General features: G+C 36.7%; 2 protein-coding genes across 4 annotated transcripts; one reads left to right on the forward strand and one right to left on the reverse strand.

Moving 5' to 3' along the window:
* Nucleotides 1-980: 980 nt before the first annotated feature.
* On the forward strand, nucleotides 981-9896 carry LOC306876315 (nuclear envelope integral membrane protein 2-like). Its single transcript, XM_079427399.1, has 9 exons — nucleotides 981-1378; nucleotides 3062-3171; nucleotides 3322-3553; nucleotides 3635-3707; nucleotides 4978-5071; nucleotides 5407-5521; nucleotides 7049-7274; nucleotides 7826-8014; nucleotides 8122-9896. The coding sequence occupies exons 1-9, from the start codon at nucleotides 1288-1290 to the stop codon at nucleotides 8426-8428; spliced, it is 1437 nt and encodes a 478-aa protein (XP_079283525.1). The 5' UTR covers nucleotides 981-1287; the 3' UTR covers nucleotides 8429-9896.
* LOC306876314 (major facilitator superfamily domain-containing protein 6-B-like) lies at nucleotides 9797-23818 on the reverse strand. 3 transcript variants are annotated; one of them, XM_079427398.1, is made up of 7 exons: nucleotides 23546-23818; nucleotides 20723-22277; nucleotides 15446-15543; nucleotides 14286-14447; nucleotides 13345-13443; nucleotides 12967-13249; nucleotides 9797-10778 (listed from the first exon to the last, which is right to left on the reverse strand). In XM_079427398.1, exons 2-7 carry the CDS (start codon nucleotides 22273-22275, stop codon nucleotides 10709-10711), a joined length of 2265 nt encoding a protein of 754 aa, XP_079283524.1. In that variant the 5' UTR covers nucleotides 22276-22277; nucleotides 23546-23818; the 3' UTR covers nucleotides 9797-10708. The 3 variants fall into 3 exon arrangements, 2 of the variants coding, with proteins under 2 accessions (XP_079283524.1, XP_079283523.1); XM_079427397.1 differs by having other exon boundaries at nucleotides 9896-10778; nucleotides 12972-13249; XR_013784813.1 differs by having other exon boundaries at nucleotides 9988-10778; nucleotides 12728-13249; nucleotides 23546-23791.
* Nucleotides 23819-23845: the final 27 nt, after the last annotated feature.

A 23845-nucleotide genomic window follows, 5' to 3' on the forward strand; every position in this document is an offset into this window, starting at 1 on the left:
CCGCCTGCTGTGTCTACGCCCACTACAAAAATCCCCCTTCCATTTCAAAGGGCGAAGACTGCACAGAGATGACATTTTCATCTGGTCTCCTCTAGATTTTGGTTTAACGTTTTTCTTCCCACAGCTCATCTTTGTGTTTGCTTCAAGACTGCTTTTGCAGGACTAGAAGATTGCTTAAAATTGCCGCGAGACAAGTGTTTTATAAATTTTACTAGATAGTAAGAATTCATAATGTTTGGGAATGAAAGAGCTCCTATATTTTGATTTTTTAATTGAATGCATTAGACCTGAGCATTCATAGACCTAAGCTTTTTAATACAGAAATTTTCATTTTGACAGATTTTAACAGATAGACAGAAAGACAATGCAATATGTTCAACCTTCTTCCAGTTCCAGTGTTGTGAACAAATGGATGTAATATCAAAATACTATTATTATCATCAGAATAGATTTTTCTTGCATTTTTTCCACAAAATGTAAATATAAATATATTTAAAAATGTATTAATGCATGCAGCATGCAATAGTATACACTTTGCAGTAAGCAGTAAAAATCTATCGTATTCTGAACTTGCCCACTAAAGCTAAAACTATTAAAACATGTTTGTTGATTTAAGTAGGCCTAATGCTGAAATAAAATAAAATCTAAATATTAGATGGAAAAACTGGAAATGGTGAAAAATTCATTGAAACGTTAAAGCACTAAAATTACTAGGGACTAAATGAAGACTGATATAAAAAATAAATTAAACATAAATAGCAAAATTCAAAATGAACAAAAAGTAATAAAAAGACAAAAACACATAACAAAATTACTAAAACGCATGCTAAATTTAAAATAAAGACTACATATAAAAAACAGAAGCCAGCTGAAAATACTATTAAAAACTACAATAGTACATAAATCTATCTAAAATAATAATAATAATAATAATAACCTACTGTTGTTTACTTTTAAACCTTTGACTGCGGATTAAGACCAGATTAATCGAACACTAAGCTCCCCAATAGACTCCATTAGGTCTTTAACTTAACTTTAAAATATGTCTATTTGTGTATTTAACGACTTTTTATCATTTAGCGTTCTACACGATAAATTCTAATTGATAAATGAGTAAATTAAATATCGGGACCCATTATTCACTCTGAAACTGTTAGTCTGGTCTGGGTTACACGAAGCCCACCGAATTTGAAACCGAAAACATTAGCTTAGCTTAGCTTAGCGGACCAGTCATTAACCTGCTGTGTTTGTCAAATCCATCCATTTAACACAACAATTCACAAAAACATGGGGAAGTTAGTTGCTTTTATACCCGTTTTAACTATTTTGTGTGCTTCCTGGCAAAGTGCAGAAGGAAACAAAGGCTATTCTTACGCAGGTAAATGATTTGACTGCAGCATAAACAAACATCACTAACATTACAAAACAGTGTATAGATGTTATTCGACATGCCTTTATCTATGGATTTTGAATGCAGTTAAACTATTCTTTATTTGTGTTGTGAATTATGTGAGCTGGACACAATGTATGTCCAAACCCAGTGAGGTCTACTTACTTTTTATACCCGTAATGCTTTCTAGATTGGGACTTTGTTGTTATAATTTTATCCATTTATAAAGTCAGGTTCATATTTTTCATATTTCAAAGTCAAGTTCATATTTCATATTGTATATTTTTTAAGTTTTGAAGAAAAGTAGACTGTTCTGTAAAAAATAGTTGTTACATAGGTTTTAAAAAAAAGACTATAAGGAAATATAACGCAGTATTTGGTTTTCCTGTCTTTTTTATTTGAGAAATAGCAATATGGATTACAGTTTAAGTATCTGAGATTTTCAGCATCCAAACAACAATAACCAAACATGTAATCTTATCATAGTCCTTCTAACCTGTTCTTATTTTACCTGAAGAGCTTCTGCAATTTCTCTCATAATAATTTCTGACTGAGCATCTGTAAAGACTCATTCATTCATTTGCTGTTTCAGGTTCTTCATATCAGTTCCATATTTTTTATGAGGCCTTTTTATTTTATAAGGACTTATGAGGCCTTATTTTAGGCCCTGTAGTCCCAGTTTATGTCCGTGATGACAACAGTGTGGGAAGTGTTTATGCATTATATGAATGTGCTTTTAGCACAACAATTTAAATCTTTTTTTTAAAATTAGATTGTATTAGGAACAATATCGGACGGTGGAGTCATTCCAAATAAGCAGACTTGACAAGTTAGGTCTATTGATTATATATCTAGAGGTCAACCGATACTTTAACAATAACTAAGTTGGATTGCACTGGCTGAAAATCAGTTAATCAATCTATACTTTTTACAATATATACTGAATGAAAACAAACATAACTCCAAGTAAAAAAGTGCTGAACTTTATTACAAAAATAAAAACTGTGAACCATGAAAACGTACAGTATTTTTAAATATTTAATTAGGCTTATACCTTGATCATTCATGTTAGTTCACAGTGCATTAACTAATGATAACAGATAGAAATTTAAATGTAATAATAAATGTTGAAATAATGTACAATGCTTCTTTGCGGTTACAAATACTCTTATCGGTAGTGTTACCATTTCATATAAATCCGAACAGTCATGCATTAAGATGGCCATCTTTATCTACAAAAGCCATAGCATTGAAATTAGAACAAATAAAATATTGGATCCATTTTTAATTTTAATGTTTTATTTTGTATGCTTTTCAAATTATTTGTACATTTTTATGATTTAATTAATAGCTTACCATCAACTTACAAATCTCCTGCAGTAACAGTTCACTTATGAACCCCAGTTTGGGAAACCCTGCCGTAAGTGATACATCTGTATATAAATGAACATCATAAATTGTGTGAGTAATACTGTTGGATAGAAACAGCCACGCATGAGCATGTCAGGTTTTTAGACAGTGAGGATGCTGCAGTTGTGTATCTTCTGGAGCCAGTTGGTCTTTTTCTGGGATGCTTTTGTACTGTTTTAGACATAGAAAAGAAGAAACGGATGATGGGGATTGTTAAATCAAAGCAAATGAGTAACGCTGATCCTTTCCTGATTCTGACAGATTGCAGCCATGTGAAAGGAGACAGTGCCTACGAGTATTCTGGGAGTCGGTGCTTCTGTTACAGCCCTGGAACAGTAATCAAATGGAAGGACATCTGGTCCACCTTCAAGGTAATATTGCATCCTGCTGTAATATTATTTACTTTTAATGTAGTGTTTTTTAAATTTGAACAACATAGGGTGAGTAAAGACAAAAAAATAATAATTTGGGTTAACTCACTTCAAATTGAATGCTGACAATACACAACATGTTGTTCACAGGTAAACGTGACAAGTGATAATGACGTCTTTGTCGTGTTCCCGATGGAGATGGGAAATTGCCACCATCCGGATGATCTTCTGACAGTTATTACCTGCTTTGTTGAACACTACTGGCCGTCCACTATCCATAGCGAGAAGTCTTTGGACATTCCTCTGGTTGATGAAGATGTCTGCTTCATGATCAAGTCGCCTAGAAGCAATACTGAGTATACACTACACGTCTCCAACAAAAGTGAGCCAGAAAATAACTCGCACTTTATTCTTACAAAGAGTAGTTTGGCAATGAATCATGATCGTTTATGTTCCTTTACAGGGGTAAATGGAATGTGTTTCCTGCTTTTTGTGTGTGGGCTGGTGCTGTTTTTCAGAGCGGGAAACATATGCAGGTAAGTGGCAATTTAGCTGTAGTTTAGATGTTCTCATCCAGAGATAATCTGCAGTAGCGTGTCAGACTTAATTGTGATCAAAGGTTTTTTTATTGTTGTTTTTTTTTTTGCAAAGTAATTACGCCACTTTAAACTGGGATAAAATAGTTTAATATAAAAATTACACTACATTTTAAGGAATTGTTAACCTAAAAATTTTTGCTGTTTTATTGAAGAATCTTTGTGCAGCCTTTTTTATAGAGACCATCTGTCAATAAGAAAATAAAAAGACTGTAAAAGCATGGTAAAATTGGTCAGTGCATCTTTTGTAGTACATTCTAGTCTTATGAAGTCATATTTTGGGTATCGTTTAATGCCTGCTTGTGCTGTCTGAATAAGGGTTATTCAGTTCAGTACATGATTAAAAATTTATGAAGACTTTTTTTAAAGTGGTTCTCAACCAGACAAAGAGGGCTACAATTCAAAATAATTTTTTGAAAAAGATTTCAAAACAACCTTTAAAATAAACCACTAAAAATAGGGTCAGTATTATTTTAATTCATAACCATTTCATTTGAAATTTTTGCGGTGTAAAATAGTGTGATTTTACAGACCAAGAAATGTAATGGAAATTTCTGTAATTCATGTAATTTTTTTTTTTTTAAATAATGCAAAACCTTAATCTATAATCATGAACACCTGGAAGCGTGTGTGAAATACTTTTTAGTTCTTGAAATGCCTGCAATTATAGTTTATTTAATTTTTTATTAATATTCTGTAATTGTTTCAATATATTGAAACTTCTAGTTTTTTTAATTAAACAGTTAAAAAGTAAAACTAGTAGCTTTGTCAGCTGAAGTATAGGCTATTAGATCACATGGGGGGCTTTGAATATGTTCTTGAACAGTGGGGGACCTAGCAGTTAAATTTAATAATTGTTTGCTCAAAATCTGTCTGTCTACCAATGCTCTGAAGTCCCACCTGCATTAACATTGAAAGAAATGTGCATTCCACACATGATTTGATGACAAAAGGCAATGGTTTTCACATGTGTTGTAACTAGGGAAGATTTTTCTTGAATAACAAGCTAAATTTCAGTGATTTTTTTTCTAATGCAAAAAATATTATGAATATGGTGCACAAGTCATGTGAACTACTTTTATGTAGCTTTTACAGTGCTTTTTTGTTCTTTTTGAAGCTTGACAGCTGTGTTCACTTTAAATTGATATTTAATTCATTTGTGGTTGAAACTTAAAACTTATTATTCTAACTGACTCTTCTTGTTTTCTAGGAGCTCACTGTTCTTCTACACCACTGGAGTTATACTAGGAGTCATCGCCACATTAGTTTTCCTGACGCTTGTGCTCCGAAACTTTGTACCAAAGGTGTGTAATGCTTCTGTCACATCCTTGATCATGGTACACCGTATTACATGTTTCCTCACACTGATCAAGCATGTTGGATGAGTAATATGAGTTTAAGCCTGTCAATGCTGTCATTGTCTCTGCCGATGAGATTAAAGATAAAGCGAGGTGGAGACTCACTCCTCGACACAAACATCCTCAGGCATCGTAAGGATTTATTTAAAAAAAATAAAAAAAACAGGGCTGTGCAATCAATTACAGAATTATTGGCAGCTCACAGTTTTGGGGCAGGTCAGAAGGTCAAGCACATTCACTAAGGCTCTGTTCTCCCCCCCCCCCCCCCCCCCCCCCCCCAGCGAGGGCTGTTCCTGGTGTTGTTGGGCGCTGGCTCTAGTCTGTCCTACATGGGGATCCAGAGGGTGTTAAATGAATGGGATGACATTGTGACTGAGCACTGGATGGAATTACTGGGTAACTAGGAAATCTTTTTCTGTTACAGCCTATCTTGCCCTGTTTTCCTTTGCAATCATCTCATCAGCTAATTACATCAGACAGTAAGCCTTCGCTAATGTTAATAAATGGCCTTTCAAATGTACCTTTTGTACAGTTTTACGTTTCAGTCGAATGCCACGTGCTGTCTGTTAATTTGCTTGACGTGTTCTTTATACAATAGAATAATTACTGTACATGTCATTTAGACAGATTATCCTTCTACACTCTCGCTGCATGTTTCATCAGCTGAAGCGCTCGCATTAGTACATGCCAGCATCGCATAGTAAAAGTCTAGAGCAGATTGAGATTCACCTTTTGTATCGTATATCTTGGCTCTGTTAGTGTTATAATATGAGGGCCAAGTATTTTGAATGCTGAAATGACTGCCTCTTGACTGCTCAATAGACTCTATTCTCTGCCAAATCAATTTCCCTCTTCAAGCACTCGCAGTATGTAAATGCATCGGTGTTTGAATGCGAGAACCACAGGCATATTAAGATTAAGGGAAAGAAGCTGCAGTGCTGCTGGAACATTGATTTCTATGCCTAAAACAAAAAGGCTCTGGGAGGATTACAGCCCCAGTGAATGTCTGCTTTTTTGGCCCTTTTATTTCCTCTGTTTTTTGCTTCTTTGTTTTCTCAGATCTACTGTAACAGTAAAGGAAATGTTCAATCAAAAATGCATTTTGTGACTTACTGTCAAAAGGTGATTTTTGTTTTTAAGAGTTAAAAAGCTATCTGTTCATATAATAAATTCTATACAATGAAAGTGATTTTAGCTAGAGGGAAAGATTTAAAGTTTTTTTTTTTTTTAATGATTTCACTAAAAGGTTTCATATAGCCTAGGACGACTTGGTATATAGTGGATTTTTTGACAAACCGGTCCCCATCTATTAACTATTTTCAACATTGATAATAAGAAATCAAAACACAAGAACAATTAGGAATCACTTTATAGTGAGTAAATAATGACCAGTGCATTAATATAACCATTATTATTAAATGTATTTTTCACTATTGTTTTTTGGATTGTATAATAGAGTATTAAGCAATGCATTACTTTGTTGCAGCAGTAGCCCATAATGTTTGCATTCAGTGAGTGTAGTAAGCTTGGCAAATATACCACATGATATCCGCTATTTAATATTGAGTTTACACAGTCGCACAATGCACATTTTAGCAAGTGAAAGCTTACCTTTAAGGAATGGTTCACCAAAAAATGAATATTCAACATGACATTGGCTTATTTCAATGTGTATAGATCTATTGTGACTGTTGCAACCTGAGTGTGGTGTGTACGTATTATTACTGTTGCTTTATGGGCTGTTTATGACAGGCAAGCTCAGGCAGGCTGCTTCTGTCTGACACAATTTGGGCATGCTTTTTTATTGTTACCTTACTACATAAAATGGTAAGGTGTTGTATGTATGCATGCATGTGTAGGGAGGTCAATAATACCAAACTTGACATTTAAAAATTATGTTGACATTTTCTCTTTTCTCTGCAGTTTATGTGCTCATATCTGGCTTATTTAGCTTTGCTGTATGCTATAAACATGGCGCCATCACCAACAAACACACCCTCAACTTTATGAGATGGTGTATGCAAGCAGTGGGCATGGGTTTGGTGTACTATGGGATCACATTCCCCCCCGCCTGCTACGTACTGCTCATGTTCCTGTTGTGCTGGAAGATTCTGCCCTTGGCCTGGAGTCTTCTGATGTGGATTTACAGGTAAGAAAAACAAACTGTGAAACAGAAAAGAAGTTTTTAGGGCAGGGCTTTATATTTTCCCCACCCAATTGTATTCAAAAACAGATCATGGTTACTCACCAGAATGAAGCCAGGAGGAAAGGGGTTAAATAGGGCTGGTGACACTACACTTGTTCCATTGACTTTCATTCACATAAATGCGAATGCAGGAGACACAAGCTTATGCAAATTTTTTTCTGCGCTCCAAAGTTCAAGTTTGGTGAACTCTGCCCTGCATATTCGTATGATGTGAAAAAATGTAACCAATAGTAGATTGGTAAGTCACGGTGTGACATCTTAGCTGAATTAAAAGAATGAATGCAGCTTTACAGTACAGTGGAGTAGATTGCATAATTTTTCATTTTGGATGTATAACATGTTGAATTCTCTTTTAAAAAAAGACTGCAGAATGTGATGTCACATTATGCTCAAAGTCTAGTGTGACCGAGGTTTAAGAAGGATTCATAATGTCAGCCAAATTAGAAAGTTTTCCCAGAGACAAAATCGATGATTCTTTGACTTTTTGCCTCCAGTCTTTTTTACTCATTCCTGGGCTTGTTCTGGAGGAAGAAACGGCCCAAGGCCAGGCTACTGACTGAGGAGGAATACAGAGAGCAGGGAGAGATCCACACCAGAGCCTCTTTGGATGAATTACGGGAGCACTGTAACAAGCCTGGCTTTCCTGCATGGGACACTGTGTTAAGGCTCAGATCACCATATAGGTATTCAAATTTTGTATTCATTAAAATAAGCACGATCAAAGGGCACACGTACTGTATCTATCCCATTTTATTTAATGATATTCCTCACCAGTTTCTCCCTCTTTCAGGTATGCAGAGTTTCTGCGCAGTGGCAGCCACATCACTCAAGAGGAGCTTCAGAATCATGAGAATCAGTACGGGCTTGGCGGGGCATATTACGAAAATGTGCTCTTTAACAGTAGCTCCAGTGACACCCAGTCGCACAGAGGAGAAGCAGAGGACAATAGCGAAGACGAGCTGGAGAGAAACAATCCTCCAACCCAAAATAACGTCCCCAGTCCTGATGTATATACTCCAGCTGTCTGCCCGTATCCCCCCGTCACCTACACCCCTCAGCCAGAACCCATGGATCCGGAAGATCAGGATTTCTTTTAAAATTGTCCTCCTGTCTGTAGGATGAGTGATTTTATGTTCATTTTAAAGAGACTTTTTTAATTGCAAAATATTTTTAGGAAGGAATGACTCTAAGGAACATTAGTAGGTCCAAAAGGATTGTAAAAATAATCTTTAGCTCTCATTTGCGTTTAAATGATCTCTTTTAGACGGCGTGGGTGGTTATATTTTTTTAGCAGGAGTTTGTATTCTCATACCCAAGTGATGCAGATCTGGGAATAACGCTGTATTGTACATAATAGATAGTGACTGTGCTACTCTCAGGTATATCAGATCATAATTGCAGTCGCTAATACATTTGCCTCAAATGCTCAAGACAATGACTCAACACGTACACTACCACAGCATTTATGTAATTTAAGGAAACAGTGCCCTCTAGTGTTGGTTAAAGGAACAGTTCACTTAAAAGTGCAAATTGTAGGTTTATTCGTCCTCATCTTAATCCAAACCTTGGCACAAGTAGATGTTTAGCAGAATCTACAAATTATCATATAGTGAAACTAAACGAGGACATACGGTTTAAAAAAGCTCCAAAACTGAAATCAAAGCATATACATGGCTTGCGCTTTCTATTCCATGTCTTCTGACCTCATGATAGAATGCTATGTTCAAAGTATAGCAGAACGTATTATTGAACAACAACTTAAATTTAGGTCTATTTATCACACAAAAGCTATCCTAGTGGCTGTTCAAACAAAACTCGTTTTTGTATTTCACTATGCTACTTTTTCATTGTTTTTTAAAAAAAAAAGGTAAATATGAGCTTGCTGGACATGTTTGACCATTGAGTTAACTTTCCGTGCCTTTTTTATCACCTATTGGAAGACAGTGCTCTAAAATGTTTGTGGAGGCATTCACGCAGAATGAGCTTTTGGCTGTTTTTCCATTGCTTTTCTAAATAAATATGCGCTAGACTGAGGTGTTTGACCGCTTTTAGTTTAGTTTTGTCATTCCACTGCCCCTTGTCGCTTTAGAAGACATGGAATATAGGGCAACATGACTAAGTTTATGGTCTTTTTTGGAGCTCACAAATGATAAAATTATAAGAAACCTCAAGGGACATTTTGATTAAAAAGCTGCTTTACGCACAATTTTTACATTCTCCCAAGAACCCTTTTCATTGGCAAAATGTTTGTAGGCTATTCCTCCCAGGACCTTTGCGTTTTTGGGAGAATGCAAAGGTTTTGTGAACGAATGCAAAGTTTCTTTGGGAGCACAAAAGCGCTAAACAATTTTTTTCAGTCACCATGATCTTTAGTGCAGGGGTGTCCAATCCTAGTCTTGGAGGGCCGATGTCAATGTGGGTTTACATAATCTACATGCTGCCATTTCAATTATTTCCTTTTTATTGAACTTTTATCTGAAGAATGTATGTTTTTATAAACATTTCAAGTTTAACGGTATTTTATATTGCCATCTAATTTAATTAAAGACAAATGGCTAAATTTTCAACCAGAATATTGTATTGTGTCATCACATGTAAACACAAGCAGAGTTCACTTATACACAAAGCTGCGAGGCAGATGCTTTCAGACACTATATAGTGCAAATCAATACCTTTTTATGGTTTGTAATAGCTACTCTTGGTTTTATGCATCACTTCATATATTTAACAGAACAGAGCATGGATTTTTACATATTTTATTTTATACAGAGTAGATGTTTTTATATTTAAATTTGGTCACAAGAATTATGGAAGCATGGTTAGCAAAATAACATACAGAGTGCAAAGCAACAATGCCTCTCTATTGCAATATCAAGTCCCACGTAGGCCTATATTACGCTGAAGCACGTCAGCTGTTAGATTATAAGCATTAAACACTAATGCGCAGATCTCCTCATAGGCACTGACCTTCAAGCATTCTGTACGGAGTCTTGCAGGCCCTTTGCAGCTAAGGCAAGACATCAACTGTGGCAGTGCAATGCATATTGATTTTATCACCTCTGAAAACAATTCCCTCACTAATGTAGAATACCTGTAAGTCAACGTAATATTTTTTTGGTCCAAAGTCAGCTGTTGCCTTTTACTCCCCATAACATGTCTCTAAATAATGAGGCTATATCCCAAAGAGGTTCAGATGATTTTGGATTGTGGTTGTGCTATTGGAGGCTGCTGTTTGGAGTGTCCTGGCAATGGTGTTGAGTTCTCTACTGTTTCGTTTCTCCCTGCGGATGGAGACGGTTCTTCCACAGGACGGACAGGATGTGTGTTTTGAGGAATGAATGCACTGATAGGTCCTTGGGAGAGATATTCTGCTGGACTTATTGTATCGGGTTGAGACGATGTGGATTCATCAGCAGGTGGCGTCGCTGAGGTTTGCTCATTTGTCTCCTACAAGAGGAGAACAAAGTTTAAACATGTAAACTCAATGACTGAGGTAAGGTACATTTCATTTGTTAAAGGGTGTGCTAGAGTGATTTTTTTAAACGATTAAGTCACATTTTACCCCAAAATTTAAATAAAACTTAAAATCAAGCTTTTTTTTTTTTTTTTACAATTTTATGATGCTTTACATTTAATATTATATTCATAATTAATATTGTAATATTTTCACATTTTCCCTCTCAATTCTCATTATCTTAATGCATCTCGATGTTTGTTTTTTTAACTATTCTCTATAGGGTTAAGATTAATGACAACTTTTTATTTTAATAATAAAGGCAGTATAACAAAAGCATAAAGCTTTTTAAAGCATAAATCCTAAATTTAAATAATATATTTTTATTAATATTAAAGAATCACAAAAGTCACAAAAATCTATTGATAATATAAAACAAAAACCAAGTGGTTCTAAAATAATTAATTTTTCTCCTCTATTATATCTAGATTTAAAATATTTTTCATTTATTTTTATAGGGTTAAGGCTAAAGTAAAATAATGTAATTTTTAATAAAAAATAAAAACCGTACAATCAATTATTCCTATGATGCATTAATACTTATTATACTACGGGGTCGTTGAATGCTTGAATCTGATTGGCTGACGAACGTTCTGAGGTGTGCAATTATTTTCAGGGAAACGCACGGCGAACGTAGTTCCAGGCAGCTTTCTTGACCGCATTACAGTTCCATATCACTTCGCATCGTTGTCAGCGCTGCCCTGACGATTTTATCAGTTAGCCTAGTGTAGCAACTTAAAGGCTACACATGACATTTCTCACTAGCGAGGTAATAACAGCGCTGCATCTTAAAGCAGACTTACAGTTTAGAGACGGTGCTTCAGAACACTGTTGAGGGACACACAGAGGTAGCCTAATTCATACACCTCTCTCTCTCTCTGTTTCTCTTTCTCTGTGTCTCTGTCTCTCTCGCTCTCTTTCTAATAACTTCATTATTAACTGCATTAGTCTGCTATCAACGGCTCAAGCCTCCATTGCCAGCTTTAAAATGACGTTTTGGAACTAGCAAAAGAGTCGTTGGATGAGATGCGGAAGAAATAATCCTACTCACAATAGCGATTTAAGTAGAAAAACCGGACGAATCCCTTGAAATATATAATCTGATCGATGTCTTGAGGGGTGGCAACCGTAGTATAAGCGGAATAATTGACTCCGGACCGTTGAATTATTAGAAAAATAATGCACACCCGAGGTGCATCACCACCTCGGGTGTGCATTATTTTTCTAATAATTCAACGGCCCGTCGTCAATTATTCCTTACATAATTTAAATAATACATTTTTAATCAAACTTTGAGAACCAGTGGTTTAAAGATCACCAAAAATATATTATTTTGGGGGGAAATATGACCCGGATATGTTCTTGACATATTTCGTGAGACTCAGCAACCAAGCATTTGTTTGACTTCAAATATGAGTCACTGCTTATAAAAATTGTGTGTACTTTCCAGTTTAGTTCTTGTTTGTCATTCAAGTCATCTACAATGCACCAAATGCGACAAACACACACACACAGGTGCCCGTATAACAGCATTTCCTGATTTTATACATTTGCTTAAAACTTAAAATACACAAATATTTCAGTTGACATAACAATAGAGCATCAGCTAAAGCCTTGACATGTAATATTATCATGCAGAGACGAGAAATTTGGACACAAAGTAGCTGAAGCACAGAAGTGTGTTTTAAGAAAAGACCAACAAAACTGACAACAGAAAAGCATTTATTTTTGGTAAGAAGTGGGTTGTACAATGGTGTTAGTAAGACTTAAACTATCCAAGAATACATTAAGAATGAGAGAGGAAATGCAATAACAGACTGTGACAGGACTGCATGCATTTTTATATACAAATGTTAAAGTGCAAAGACAGATTTTTTCTCACCTTTCCCCTGAGAAAATGACAGCATGAATGCAAAGAGAAAGAGTTAACAATTCAGTAAAAAGGTATAAAATATAATTTGCCATCAGTATAATAATTACATACCAAAAAGCCAAGATGACAAATGAATAGATATAAATAAGAAAATTAGCAAGAAAAATTTAATGAAATGTTATTAAATAGCAAGAGTGAAACTTTCACCACCTCCTTACGTCCATATCCCAAATCACAAAGGGTGCCACCCTACCTGCGGGGCTTGACTTTCACCACAGGGGTCGTTCTTTGACAAAGCGACCATATCTCTGATCTGATAGAAGGCGAAAGCAATGGTAACCCAGGGGGAAGCAGAGACCACCCAGGCTGGTTTGTTGGCATCTTCTTGCTCTTCCTGATGCCTGGTTTTCTTAGGAGGCGTCTTCAATTCGGGGTTTGGCTGAGATGCGGATTGGTTCTGGACTAAGTCAATAGTGGCGATAGGCACTGGGCTGGAGGGAACTGGGATGTTCTCAGCCAACATCGAGCCCTCTGTAAAAGAGCACAAAGATGTAATCAATAAGCTGTCGCAGGTTTTACTGCAGCTATATGACCTTTTTGTTGTAAAACAGCAGGATGAAACATACTTTTATCCTCATTCTGACCGAACAGCAACTGTATCAGAGAGAAGATGAGTAATGTGACCAGAGAGGCCATTCCGAGGCCTCTGAAGGTTTCTGCAGCACCTAAACAGGAAATTTGCAAGATGAAAAAGGAAATCAGAGAGGAAACAAGCCTGAAACGTAAGATGAAAGTCATTCACACTGAAAAGCACAATCTGAAAGTGTTCTTTATATATATATATATATATATATATTTATTTATTTATTCAGTGGGGGGGTCCAAAAGTCAGGATTCGGGATGAAAATAATTTATTTGAAAAAAATATATATTTTTTTATATTTAGATTTTTTTTTAGAACATTGTCACTTTTGATCAATTTAATGCATATTTGTTGAATAAAAATATTAATTATTTTTCCTTTACTTACCCCAAAATGAATAGGTGTATCAAAGTTTTCCACAAAAATATTAAAGAGCAAAAAACTATTATCAACACTGATAATAAGAAATGTTTCTTGAGGACCAAATCAGCATATTAGAATGATTTCTGAAGAAGCATGTGACCCTGAAGACTGGAGTAATGGCCGCTAAAATTCAGCTTTGCCGTCACAGGAATACATTACATTATAAAATATATGTAAAAACAACAACATTATTTTAAATTGTAATATTATTTTACAATTTTACTGTTTTTTTGTCAAATAAGTTTTAAGATAGACATTTAAAAATGAAATTAAGAATTTATTAATATTTAAGTTAAAAACAAACAAACAAACAAACAAAATCAATTGCTATATTTTCAATTTGGTCTCAGATTTTTTGGATACAGAATGATGTGGAATTCACTTTAACTACAAGAGTCTGACTATTTATAACTGTGTCTAAATATATAATAGCATCAAAGCATGCATGAGGCACATGTGTGGAATGTCTGTGACGTCACATGCTCTTTGTTGATGTCATACCGAAGTAGTTCACAAAAACTCCTCCTAGCATGGCTCCACAGCCTCTGCCCAGCCCCAGGTGCAGCCCCTGCAGGATCCCCTGAGCCGACGTGCGCAGAGCTGGAGGAACAGCAGCGCTCAAATACGAGATGCATGCCGCCCACACTGATGCATGTGTCAAACCTGCACGACACATCAACATAAACACTTGCGCATCTGCTTCAATGGATAAACATAGACTACTCATGTGTTCTTTGTAATACATATGACCATAACAATAAGACAACATTTGCAGTTGATAAACAAATTATGAATAAATGTTGAAAAACAGCTCTATACAGATTTTACATAATATGACTGCTACACGGGATCATTAAAAGTTAATCAGGAACCAGATGCAAAAACAAAACAGGGACAAAAACAAGAACACAAAATATTAATAATTAAATCTGAGAGTCAGCAGTACAACTTGTTATTTTAGCCTATGTCATAACAGTAAAAGTGAAAATTCAATAAAAATACTTTATATATTAAATAACTATATAGTAATGCCTGTTTTGTATAATTTAGTGAATTTACCTTACAAATGAAAGGTAGTTCGTCTTATGTGATTATTTGGTAACTTCTTAATACTTGAATAATTTGATCTTTTCTTTTGCGTATATAATATAACAAGAATATTCATTAAAAATAAACAACTAAACTTCACTCTATATTGTGCCTAACAACTTCCTTCAATATGTTTTTTGTCGCATTGGATTGACCTCACACTTTTTCATATTCCTCTAATGTTTCTTTAGAACTTATATAAATAAGCAGTCTTATATACACTACCAGCTTTTGAACAGTACGATTTTTAATGTTTTTTAAAGAAGTTACTTCTAAGAACTGATGTTGAACAATGTATTGTGCCATCTAGCCTCCTAAGTATCAGTAAGACTTCTTTCAGCTCTAAAACAAACAACACTGCTAACAACACTTTCTAAACTGCAACTGTGTGATTGCAACAGAGTATCTGATGTGAAATAAGCTGTCAGATATAGTGCAAAAACAGCTAAATCATGTCCTTAGATGATCTCGACGTCAGGTGTGGTAACTCCAGAACACAGCCTTACCAATACAAACTCCACTTCCTGTTTAAAAAGGTCCGTCGGGCAACACAAAACCCCCTGATTTCTCACCTTGAAGCACCTCCATGGGTAAAACTATCCATGCATTCTCCAGGTAGGAGATGTACAGATAGCGTGCGGTGTTACAGGCCAGTCCGATATAAAGGACTCTAAAAAAAGAGAATGCAATTATGTAAGACTTGAATGTCATATTTCATTCATACACGTGAAACAATGTTTTTCTGTACAATGAAAATGTCACACTGGGTGTTGCTAAACCCTTTTGGTTTATAAGGCCTATTGTAGTTAAGGTTGGGTGTTGCATTTGCTGGTGATGTCAGTCTCTATTCTGACGCCCGAATGAATGACTCACTCTGTCCTGTGTACAGACTGTGAGCGTGACCGCACAAGATCTCGCCAGTGCTAATCTACAAACACTGAATCTCCAACAGGAAAAAACAACGTTAATGTCATTAATGCCAGTTTAATTCGAATGTTGTTTCCTGGAAAAACAATCTAATGAGAGCGATGGTGCTTTAAAAATGAAGCATCTCATTTCTCTACTGGCATAACTAAGCACAAATTATAGTCTGCATATATTTTCTAAATGCATGTTATTGTTGTTATTGTGAATTGTGAACAATTGAATTGTGAGCAATTCATCCATTTAATTCATTCATATTTATGCATTTAACTAGCAATTTTTAATTAAAACATCATAACACAGATGACATCTCAGAACATTTGCTTAAACCCTGCCCCTTTTTTTTTATGATCGCCTGCAAGCTCAGATTGATAATAAAAATATTGAATAAAAAAAGTCCCTGTCCTACATTTTTTTATTTTCTAATAATCCTTTTAACTGGGATGTACGTCAAATTACAGAAGAATGGTCTGTTGCTACTTTCGTTTCATCGCAACTTTAAATAGAATAATGACTGTTTCCAAACAGGTTTCCTAAACACTCTCCCTGTCTGCCATTGGTTGAACAAATACATAGCCCCACCCCACACCATTGGTTGAGTCAGTGTTGCTGTTGTCGGGCTTGTCAGAAAGCTCGACAGTCGACAGACTAATGTTTTGTGCCACAGTGTTTGCACATTTTGAGGGAATCAACCAATGAATGGTTTACTTAAAGTTGTGCGGAATTTACTACTAATTTATATTATATAAACTATAAAAATGTGAAAACCTAGCAAATTGTTTTATAATTATAACCAACAATCTGTGTAACTGGAATGAATGTCAAAATATAGAAAAAACTTCCGTTTCATCAAAATTGTAATTAAAATAACATTTGTTTACAAATAGGTTTCCTAAACAATCTCCCTGTCCACCATTGCTTAAACAAACACATAGCCATGCCCCAATCTCACGCCATTGGTTAAAGGGGTCTTATGACGTTGCTAAAAAGAACATTATTTTGTGTATTTGGTTTAACGCAATGTGTTTATGCGGTTTAAGGTTAAAAAACACATTATTTTCCACATACTGTACAATTATTCTTGCTCCTCTATGCTCCGCCTTTCTGAAACGCGTAAATTTTTTACAAAATTCATTGTTCAGAGAAGCGAGGCGTGCTCTGATTGGCCAGCTATCTAGTGCATTGTGATTGGTCAAATTCCTCAAGCGTGGAGAAGTGTCTCGCTGCAGCCTACAAGATCCAGGGGGCGTGGTTGGATCTAGATCCAACTCCTCCCACCTTACATATACCTAAACCTACCCATCTCCACCCCCTAATCCCTAAACCCACCCCATCTCCACCCCTAAACCTACCAATCTCCACCCCCTAGATGTGGATCCAACCACACCCCCTGGATGTTGTGGACTGCAGCGAGCCAGCGTGAGACGGAAATGTTACGTCCCCTTGTGATGTCGTGTCCTGGCGTGACAACACAAAAACAATAAATCCCATTATAAACAAGGCATTTGTTGCATCCAGTAGGGGCATAATTACTGATTATAACGACTTATACTGTATTTTTACGCGGCACGATAAACATTACCATGTCTGCATTTGTGATCGGAGAAACGACAAACAACAAGCACTGCTCTACACAGCTCAAAACTCGCGTTTGAATAGTCAGTAGCAGAAACATACTTACAGGCTGTGAGTCAGAAGCATCAGACTGTCCTTGCAAAGTTGGAATTGCCCCACTTTACAGAAATAGCCTTTGTGCAAGCCAGCATTGTAGGCTACTCTTCCAGGTTCAGGAAATAATCCTCTGTAAAATGTGCTGCACACACTCTAATATTTGGGTTTAATGGTTCTGGAACAGTGTTGTAAATACAACTTAACCACTGATTTCTAGTTGTGTCCTCTTTTGGAAGCCCAAACTAAGTAGTTTCACTTTCACAACGAAACAGGCGCTTTTAAACTTCTTTCTCCATGCAACTACATGCAAAAAGCAGCTCTGGGAGATAGCCATGCAAATGTTGACTCTACAAACTATAGAGAACATTTCACTGTACGCTATGTTGGCTCCACCACACCCTTTGCCTTTAGAAAGCTTTAGAATTGATCCATAAAAGAAGCAAGCTCAGTGGATCAATGGTGGAAAGCCTAGACAATGTGTGATGGGGCTAATGGCAGGATAAAGTTACAGGCCTCTCCACAGTCATGACTGAAAATAGGCCACTTAAAGACTACAGAGACAAATTCTATAGATGATTTTCGAAATGCAGAATACAAGAATTTATTACTAATTTATATTCTAAAAACTATAAAAATGTAGCAAATTTTTTATACTTATAAAATATAATAAAATGTTATACAATAAATATTTATATAAAATTACATCTATGAGATATAAAGTCAATCTGTGAAATTTGAAGTAAAAATTGTGAGAAGTAAAATTATAAGGAAACAATTGTGAGATATAAAATCACACTGAGATAAAGTCACACACTGTGAGATATTAAATCACATGGAGCTAAAAAAAGCTACACTGTGAGATATAATCTCTTTGTGAGCTGAGAAGCAGTTCTGCAAGTCTCACCACCTCATATCCATTAGATTTTTGACTTGTGATTTGTGATTTAACACAAATTAAGTTGTAATATTCTCAATTTAAATGCTCAGTGTGGTAAGCCAGAAAATATATTTTGTATAGAGCTGCAGTTCTATTACACAGCAGAATTAAAATGCCTGCAGACGCAGGTTTCTGCTAACTAATCAGCTTTTCACAAAACAGCATCTGTCGACAAAAATAACTGTTTCAGTGGTTGTTTGTGAGTTCTGTATCACAAAACATCTGCTAAATGCTACCAGTTAACATCATTCAAAATGTAAAGACCGAACCACCAGTACAACTTGAGATACCTTAGGGTGATTCATCTTGTTCACCCTGAAGAGCCGTTGCTCTGGGAAATACCACACACTTGAGAAATACCACAAAGCATATTGAGGATGTGAGCGGGCCTTTCCATGTGCCTGTTTACCAGTGCCCACATACACATGGTAAACATCCTGGAAAAGGGTGGCCTGCATCTTGGTTGTACAGTGTGTGCCCACACTAGGCAGTGCCCATCTAGAGCTTAGCCAAAGTCAACAATACTTACTGAGAATAACCTTAAATAACCTTTGGACTTTCCCTGTTAGCCTAATGTACACCACTATGCAACAAATATGCCAGTCTATATGTGTTAACACAGATATGGCACAAGAAATAAGTGCATTTACATCACTTTTGACCAGATGCTCTTGGTCGTATTGTCATAAATTATTGAGCAACCAGGATATGGTAACCATTGCATGAAGGCGGTGATTGGGCACAAGTCCAAAATACATAAACCACCATACTAAAATAAAATGGTTGGCTCCGCCCATATAAAGGTTTGCTCAATACTAAACCCTGAGCATATATGAGTGTTTAGCTTTTGTGAACATCAGAGGCCACCTGTCTATGACATACCAAATGCATAGCAGATTGTTCAACTAAATACCATTTCATCAGTGAATCTAGTAAAACCCAAGCAATCTTTTAAAGCAATCAGAATGTACTGACAACATCAGGAAAAATATGCCTATTCATGCAGTTTAAACTAAACTTAAAATTCTAAAAATAAAAGCTAATTTAAAAATTGTATAAATACTATAAATATAAATAACACTTTTGTTTATATAACTATAAATAATAAATGCTACTTTCCGAAGATGTTTTCTTCATGGCTGTGGCTACCAATAGATTTTTACTGACACTTCCTAATTAATATATATTAATATATTTTCTGGTAAAACTGCAACCAAGCAGTTCATTCATCCTGTCCAATTTTTGGACAATGATTAAAATACTCAATTGAGCTATGTTTTGCTTGAAGCAACTATAACTGGCAACATACAAGGGCGTTCCCAATGATAGCAGAATCTACATAAGCGTCTTATGGGTTCACACAGGATGCATTATTACGAATAACTTGAAAACATGGGGCTAAAAGTAGCAAGACATGAAGCACCAAAGACGTCATCTAATACATCTAATGTACGTAGAAAACAGTTAAAAGCAGCAGAATAGAACACAAAAATGCATTCTGTGTGAACTGGCTCTCACCTGACCTTAGTATCAGGTGGCAGAACATGGTCTGCACTTCCATTAGTTTCCGCTGCTCATTTGCATAAAGGTTGAAGTGTGCATAATTGTCTTCATAATTTCTCAATTGTCTACTCTCACTGAAACTGAATGAATCACGGTTTCTACAAATTGCTTTCAGTGTGAATGTCCCAAATAACAGGAGAAGCCTCGGCCAACCACTTGCATTGGAAGTGGACTAAACGGACAAACAAGCGGTAAGTGGTTATCCTACTTGTCAAGCATATGCAAACCCGCCTTTAAACAAATCAAATAGGACTTCTGAATGCGAGTTATGTCCCTAAATTAACGTTAATAATCCAAGCCCCTACTTTTAAAATAGAAACACTTTAAATACAAGTGCAGTTTAGTATTAAATATGCCATATTTTCACATAATTATTAATATATAATTTGACTCTCTGTGGTCATTAAAAATCCCATGGCAATTCTCGTAAAGAGTAGGGGTGTAACCCCAGTGTCCTGGCCAAATTCCCTCTACTGGCCCTTGTCTATCATGGCCTCCTAATAATCCCCATACACTTGATTGGCTCAATGACTCTCTCTCCTCTCCACCTGTAGCTGGTGTGTGGTGAGCGCACTGGCGCCGTTGTAGTGTGGCTGCCGTCGCATCCAAGTGGATGCTGCACACTGGTGGTGATTGAGGAGAGACCCCCCTCACATGATTGTAAAGCGCTTTGGGTGTACAGCAATACACAATAAAGTGCTAAATAAATGCATCATTCATTCATTCATTCATTCATTCATAATTAGGTTCCCACCTGATGTGTCCAATAAGCTCAATGAGTTTGTGGCTGGTGAAATAAGCGGCCAACTCAGACACGTGACTGAGCACCGAGCAGATGCCAAAGAGAGTGGTGGTGCCCTTGAGGTCCTCCAGATGCCAGTAGAGGAAGGTGAACACGAAACCGTAACCAAACCCCATGAACCAGGCCACAAAGAGAACTGTACCATAGCGGACGCCACAAATGATCCGGAAGAGATCTTTGAATGGAAAAGGTTGCGGGTTGCTTTCTGGGCACACGGGTGCGTCATCTGTACTGGACTCTGGAGACGAGACTTCTTGAACGACTTGAGGTATATCCACATCCTCCTTCTTGTCCTCTTCCTCATCTGACTGATAAACACTGTTGTCAAAGTGGAACTGCGTCGCCACTATCAACGCTGAGGTCATCAGGACTCCAAAAACTATGAACGCAATTTGGTAGTTCTTGTAAATTGGCAGGACACAACCCGAGCCCTGGATGAACATTGTGACGTGTGTGTGGTCGATCCAAATGCCCACTGACAGCATAGCGATGCCCCATCCCAGAGATCCCCACATCCTCTGGAGTCCATAACGATCTCTGTGTTGTCCCAAGTACTGAAGAGTGACGGTGTCCACAATGGTCACAGCTGGGGCGCTGAAGAACTCACCAATGATAATGACCAAGAGGATCATGAGAAATATAGTATCTACTTGCTCCTTATTAAAGACTATGAAAAACTCTTTGAGTTTGGCAGTGGTAGCTTGTGTTTCAATTGTTGAGGTAGATTTTGACGTTACTGTCGAGGTACGGGGCGACGCTGTTGTTGAGTTAGACGGCATAGTAATGCCGACAGGATTCTCTGTAGAGTTTCCAGAGGGAGTGCTTGTGGTATTTACATTTGCACTTCGAATGTATCTAGAGTGAGGTCTATATGCTGTTAATATTGGCTGAGAAAGCGGAGGAGTGGAGTACATATCCTCAATCAAGTATCTTCGTTGTCTGGTACGGTTACCAGCTTGTGTATAGTTTGTAAAGTTGGTTGGTGTCGCAACAGTAGGGTCCTTACTGACACAGGCCATAGCTGCTGGCTTGACGAAGCCGATACCGCAGTTAAAGACCACCCAGCAGAGTACAGAAAACAGCAAAACCACCTTCCCTTTCTTGAAGCGGTCCGTCACTACTCCCCAGAAAGGGGCACTGCAGAACTCTATAAAATAACGGATCCCGACTAGCAGGCCACTTTGGCTGGGTGTCATTCCCAGCTGCTTGTAGTACACGGCAAGCAGGGGGTGTAAAGAGCCATATGCGGAGTAAAAGAAGAAGTAGAAGACCTTGGAAATCAAGAGATGATTGTCTATTTGCACACAGCACCTCTCTGTGCAGTCCACATTCTGAGAGGGCTGAGGAGGGAGTGTGTCAGTGGGGGCAGGCGGTGCCGTTTGACCGGATGGTGTAGTGTTTGCCACCTGCCCCAGGGACAGAGTGTTAAATGGTTCAGACAGAACATATTTCCTCTTCTGGTCCTCCTCATCCTCCGTAAGGATGGCCACCCGATCACTCGCCATTTCTGTGAGATACACATAAATATCTGTTAAGGACATTGGATAATGTCTTCACATTGTGGCTTTAACTAGCAATTTTCTAATTTTGAGAATTGTCAGAATTTGGCTGTTTTTTTGGGCCATTTAGTTGGTAAATCCCAGAACATTACCTTGAAGAACAAAAAACATATTTTCCACTGACTGACACTTAAAATTCTGGTTCTTTTTTTTTTTTTTTTTGCTAGGAACATATTAATTGTAAATATTGTAAATATTTCCCAGTTCTACAGTACATATTTTTATGTTTTATGGGATGTTTTTTTCCCTTGTCTGCTGTCTTTCACATCATAATTGGCATTGTCATGATGTCATTTTCCTGCAGTTCTGATTATTAGGTACGTTGCATTTATGGGTCAGGTGATTGGCTCAAAAAAACAAAAAAAAATCCTGTTTTCTAAAATTAAAGTGTCCATAAACAAAGATAGCCGATTTATTAACACACACTTATGGGCTCATAATGTTCATAATGCAATGTTCATTGAGAATAATGGGACATTATCACAAAACAAAAAATAAAAAGGGTAGAAAAATAAACTTCCCATATTTTTTCTTCGTGATGTCAAAGCCCGTAAATCACACTACTGTTGTTTGTGTTAAAAGTTAAAACTGTCTATTTTTCTATTAACCCATGCTTATAATTTGCATATGGCTGTTTATATAGTTCATAAGAATGCTGATATATTTCAATGTTTAATATTACGTACATTATTGCTTACTTTTGTGCATTAAACCATTCTAATACAGTCAATCTATGTCCAATGAAGCAAAACAGTTCTTTTCAAGTTAGACTAATAGATTTTTTTTACCTGATTCTAAATCAAAGTTATATAAGAATGCAACACACCTTTTGTCAGCAAATAATCTGACCTTAGACAAAATCAGTTCAGCAGCTGCCCATGATTAACAATAATTAAGAATAAATACATCTGCACAGTTAATAAAATGTTGTATATCAGGTAGTAGGCTATTAGTAAAAAACTACATTCTGCTGTGGAATGAAATGAAGTACATTCAACATTCAAAAACAGTAACATCCTGTATCATAATAAACCTCACAGGGTGGAGTCCCTTCTGAAAATGAGTAACACAGTCTAGCCTGTATTAATAACAGTGCATATTGCACAAACACAATGCCTACATGTAGTAACAAACACAACTGATCATGCATTATTTTTCTTATACAATGTTTCAGTATAAAACAGGCAGCGGTGTGGCTCAATATAAGCTCATTTACCCGGTTGTTGTGTGGAAGTTTCTGTTATTTCACCGTCTGGCGTTGAAGGAGGACGATGCCTTCAACAGACTGCTCTCTCCGTCCAACCATCATTTTATCACCATCCCGGATTTTTGCTGACTTTCTATGAACAATCCCCAAACAGCGATGTATTCCGGGAGAGCAAAAGAGCAGGTTTATTATACGGCCGTCTCCATCCGACCCGACGTCAATCTCTCACCTGCCTGCGATGTGCGCAGCAGCAGTGTTTGTGGCACTGCCTTCATTTCCACTGATGTCATTAACCACTGTGACACCCCG

The sequence above is a fragment of the Barbus barbus genome, assembly GCF_936440315.1.
Source record: "Barbus barbus genome assembly, chromosome: 10".
NCBI classification, from domain to species: domain Eukaryota; kingdom Metazoa; phylum Chordata; class Actinopteri; order Cypriniformes; family Cyprinidae; genus Barbus; species Barbus barbus.